The sequence below is a fragment of the Dipodomys ordii genome, unplaced genomic scaffold (assembly GCF_000151885.1).
Source record: "Dipodomys ordii isolate 6190 unplaced genomic scaffold, Dord_2.0 Scaffold3, whole genome shotgun sequence".
In the NCBI taxonomy this organism is placed as follows: Eukaryota; Metazoa; Chordata; class Mammalia; order Rodentia; family Heteromyidae; genus Dipodomys; species Dipodomys ordii.
In genome coordinates, this window is record NW_012267219.1 from 7187852 (window position 1) to 7192886 (window position 5035).

Consider the following 5035-nt stretch of genomic DNA (forward strand, 5'->3'; position numbering starts at 1 on the left):
AAAAAAAAAAAAAAAAAACTTTTGGATAAATCACTCGTAGACCATTTGTAAGAAAAGTTATTTTAAAAGGGTATTAAGTATATATCATTGGAGGCTTTTAAATAGAAATTTAAAGCTGTAAATTACTTACTAATAGCTATGAGATTAGTCTGTGAACTCTACTAAATCGTTCTTGTTATGAAATGTAGTTTTCTGACATTTTAGTTACAAGAAACTCTGCCTCAGAAAATGTTTGCAGCCTCCAGTGGAATCAAACATACCATGACCACAATCTACCCAAGTTCAAACACATTAGTGGAAATGACTCTTGGGTAAGAGACTTGAAAATTATTTTTACTTTTATTATATAAATATATATATATAAATTATATTTATTTTATTGTTGTTTGTAATGTTGCTCTGATATTTTGAAAATCTTGATGTATATTGAGAAATGCACTGTTAGATGATGTTTTTAATGAGTTAGAGCTATAGAACTAAAACCTAGTATAAATATAATTCTAAAATATGTGCATACTTCCTTTTCTTTCTCCTTTCTCTTTTTGTTAGCCAGTCCTGGGGCTTGAACTCAGAGCCTGGGCACTATCCCTGAGCAGTTTTTGTGATCTAGGCTAGTGTTCTACCATTTAAGCCACAGCACCACTTCCAGCTTCTTTGATATTTAATTGGAGATAAGAGTGTCATGGGCTTTCCTGCCTGGGCTGACTTTAACCACAATCCTCATATCTCAGCCTCCTGAGTAGCTAGGATTACAGGTGTGAGCCACCATTACCCAGCTTTGTACATACTTTTCTAAGCAGAGATGCTTTTTTTTTAATATGTATAGTATGAAGAAGTTAAAGGAAGAAATGGAAGGAGTGGTTAAAGAACTTGCTGAAAATAATCATATTTTAGAAAGGTGAGTAATGCAGAACTCATCCAGTATGGTGATTTTATTTCTCTTGTTTGAGTCCTATCTGAATTCAGTTTTTTAAAACAGTCCCTTTATTTCATTAAGCAATCTTATTATTTTTATTGAGTTCATTGTTTGGACTTTAATCCTCTTCACTCTCACTAAATTCTTTATTATGATAGCATTTTGGTTTTTGAAAGAGACATGTTCCTTTGTTTTTTCATGAATTTTAAAATGGGATTCTACACATCAGGGTTCAAGATTTATAGAGATTTCAATCTCTCCTGTATCTTTTCAATTGATGGTTTCTTACAGCTTCCTTTAGCCAGGGTGGTCCCTGGGTAATGATGAATAGATTCAAAGGGTGGGTCTTGATTTACATGTAGTTGATGAGTTCAGTGCTGCAGATACTCTGTGTGTGTGTGTGTGTGTGTGTGTGTGTGTAACGTGTGTGTGTGTGTGTGTGTGTGTAACTTTCCTCCCCTCAGACTGAGGAAGCTTGCTTTCCAGCTTGTTGAGTTCTAATGAGGATCTGTTTAGATGAATATAGGATGCAAGGTGCATCTTTGTATTGTGGGAAAATCTTCCTTAACCAAGGTGAGAGTGAGAGTTGGAAGGGATAGTGCTAGTAGAATAACAGTAGATAGTTGGTTTATATATATATATATATAGTTCCCATATGGGAATGGGTGAGAGCTCAGCTTTGTAGGAGAGCTTAATAGGAATGTGGAGTGAGATAAATAGGGGGGGGAAAACCTAGTTAATGTTGTATTGGGTTAGGGAGTGGGGAAGTGGATAAAAGTAAAAGTCAGACCAAAATAAAAATCAGACAGCATCAGTGATCATGAAGAAAAGCTAGAAATGGAGCTGTGAAGTAGAGCCTTGAGAAAAAAAAAGCGCAGAGATGGTGCCCAGGTCCTTAGTTAAAGCCCTAGGACTGGCACAAAAAGAAAACAAAATTATGGAGAAAAGTGGGGAGGACAGTACATAAGAAACACAATAAGCCGGGCGCCAGTGGCTCGCGCCTGTAATCCTAGCTACTCAGGAGGCTGAGATCTGAGGATCGAGGCTCAAAGCCAGCCTGGGCAGGAAAGTCTGTGAAACTCTTATCTCCAATAAACTACTAGAAAACTGGAAGTGGCACTGTAGCTCAAGTGTCAAGTGGTAGAGCACTCGCCTTGAGCTGAACAGCTGAGGGAAAGCCCAGGCCCAGAGTTCAAGCCCCACAACCAAAAAAAAGAAACACAATAATGAGGGTGGGGGGGAGTAGTTGTGGAGGTGGGAGGGAAGAGATGGGCGTAGGAGGAGGCAACAATGCTCAATAGGAAAAAATGCACATTACCTTGCTCATGTAACTGTAACCCCTCTATACAACATTTTTACAATAAAAAACGTACAGAAAACAAAAAGAAACACAATAATAACAAAATGATGTTCAAATGATCTAGTTACCAAACATGAGTTTAGTGAGTTAAGGTATAAGGATTAGTATGAGAGAGCACAGGTAGACAATGAGTATGAGAAGCATTCTTCTTGTAGCTAGAAGGAGAATGTAAGTGGGGAAGAACTATGGGAAGGGGAAGATACTGTGATTCAAAAGAGAATTCTAAAAGGCAAGTGTTAGGATTCAGGTATGATTTCAGAGAAATGGAAGACAAGGAGAAGATAAATTTAAAAAATAATTATAATAGGTCTGTGCTAGAATGTAGAAGTTAAAAGGCAATGCCTTTATCCAGTTAACAGAAAGGAAAACCCAGTTAAACAAATACAATACTCAAAGCACTTAAATGAAAACAGCAACAAAGACAGACTTACATTAATACAAGACAGAATGTGAATATAGACACACTGGTTTTGTGTGTCCATATATGTGTATTTATGCCTAGGCTTCTCGATGAGTGCAAGGTCTGCTTTAGGTCTGAGTGTGAGGCCTTTGCTTTCCTAAAGCCTTCTGTCCAGAAATGGTCTTCAGAATTTGAGCTGGTGGCAATGTCTAAACTCCTGTTAGCTAAAAGGTGCAGTCTTAATTTATACTTGCATTCAAAATGTAAAACATAAAACAGTCTTTGCACCCAATGTCCATATTATCCTCAGCATAACTTTCTGTTTAACAGGGTTCCATTCCTTACTGCCCTTTGAGCATGTCACATTCCCAATTCCATTTCTTAACTTATAAGTCCTTCCTTACCAAAAAGAAATTGTCCAGTTTTCTAGTTCTTACTAACATCTTCACAGTTGTATCACTCTCCGAGGAACTGGATTTTTTTTCATTTAATTATGATACCTCCAAATTAAACTGTTTATTGCCTTGAAAAGTGTTCTGTATATTTCTTTGAAATATTGGGGGCCAGAGGTTGAGTGTGTAATTTAAATGCCTACCTAGCACGTATAAGGCCCTAAGTTCAATTCCCAGCATGAGGGTGGCGGAGGGAGGAAAGGAAAGAGGGAAACAAATGGTTCAAATGAGTATATCTTTTGAGGTTACCTTTTTTCTTTTTATATGTGCTTTAGGTTTGGGTCTTTAACGATGGACGGTGGCCTGCGAAATGTGGACTGTCTTTAAAAGCTTTCTGTGACACTTGAGGAAAGTTTGTTTGCACAAGAAGATAACACTGGGGCATTAAATGAATGCCTTTGTAGGTGATCTCTTATTTCTACAATTCAGTATTTGATTCAGTCATGTAAATATGTACAATGTTGTAAATACATAAGAAGTATATAAATTTTTGGCTGCTGTTCAGATGTAATTTTGTCTTTTAACATTTATAAGAACATGAGGCAGTTGACTTCAGTGATCCCTAAGGGAAAGCCATGGCTGGCAGTCTGCCAAGATGCTGGTCCTCCCCTCTCCCAGTAAGGCTAGAACAGTTAGATTGCTTGGGTGCCTATGGGAAGTATTCTTAAATGGAACCAAAGTTGGCATCCTTCCAATCAGAAGAGACCAATGGCTGTCACTCTTAAGAGTGGTGGAATGGTCAGATGGCCTCTCCGAGTGGGGGCAGCGTCCAGCCACTGTTTCACTAGCTCCCAGCTCTCTTGTGAGGGATGGAGTGCGTGGCATTATTTTGTTTTACATGGTGCCCATATTCCAGTTTTTCCTGTATTTTTAATTTCAGATGAATTATTGAGCAAAAATTTTACAGTGAATTCTTTTAAAACTCATTTTTCCTTTGGCCTTTAAATGTGTAATTGTCATTAAAATCTAGGGTTATCTCAATTACTTTAAGCTGTATATTTCTTTACTTGTGCTTACTATTTCATGAAAATAATAAATTTCTCAATTTTAATGTAAGAAGTTTGTGTGTTTCTGTTTTTTGGGGTTTTTTTTGGGTCCGGTCATGGGGTCTGAACTCTGGGCCTGGTTGCTGTCCCTCAGCTCTTCAGCTCAAAGCTAGCGCTCTACCACTTGAACCACAGTGCCACTTCCGGCTTTTTTCTTTTTGCTTATGTGGTGCTGAGGAATCGAACCCAGGGCCTCATGAATGCAAGGCAAGTGCTCTACCAGTGAGCCACCTTCCCAGCCCGTTTATGTGTTTCTGTATATGTAGTTTGAAAAACAAATTACTTTTTTTTCTGTTATTAAACCAGGATCTTGTGCATGCTAGGTAAGCCCTACCACTGTGTCACCTGCCAGATTACTCTGTGTGTGTCTCTGTGTGTCTGCGTGTGTGTGTTCCTCCAAAAGGTTAGCTATCTTAGCCTCCATTCTATGATGTGGGCAGCAACAGAATGTGGTCCTAGCAAATGGAAGTCTTGGTCCTTTCCCATGATCCTGTGGTGTGCTTAAGCATCAGTGGATGGGACATGTGAGCCCTCACTGAGTATTTTATATATGGCCTTCATCCCTGAATCATCTATATCTGAAAGGTGTGGCCACCCATTTTTCCAAGGTAAAGTGTGCTAGTGTTCTAATTGCAGGATTCAGTGTTTGCCTTCTCATGATCCATTAACTTACACACAATCTTACAAAGAAAAGATTTTCTGTAGCCTTTCCCAATCATAGTCAAATAATTTTAAAATGATGCTCACAGTATTCTACCCCAGAAGAGCAGGAATTACTTTTGTTCTGTCTGTAATGTTGAACCCAGTGTTTTGTGTAGTAAGCAGCCACTATTTAATTCACTAAATAGATTGATGAAGACC

General features: G+C 38.2%; 1 protein-coding gene across 3 annotated transcripts in view; it reads left to right on the forward strand.

Annotated features, from left to right (window-relative positions):
- The window catches only part of Tbk1 (TANK-binding kinase 1), a 46184-nt gene extending 42007 nt beyond the window's left edge, over nucleotides 1-4177 (forward strand). Inside the window, exons 21-23 of one of the 3 annotated variants that reach the window (XM_013020885.1) lie at nucleotides 205-311; nucleotides 827-898; nucleotides 3404-4177. In XM_013020885.1, the coding sequence (XP_012876339.1) occupies nucleotides 205-311; nucleotides 827-898; nucleotides 3404-3455 (231 nt within the window). In that variant the 3' untranslated portion in view covers nucleotides 3456-4177. Of the gene's footprint in view, nucleotides 1-188; nucleotides 312-826; nucleotides 899-3403 lie in introns of all 3 variants that reach the window. The other 2 variants (XM_013020894.1, XM_013020901.1) reach the window with 2 other exon arrangements.
- Nucleotides 4178-5035: the final 858 nt, after the last annotated feature.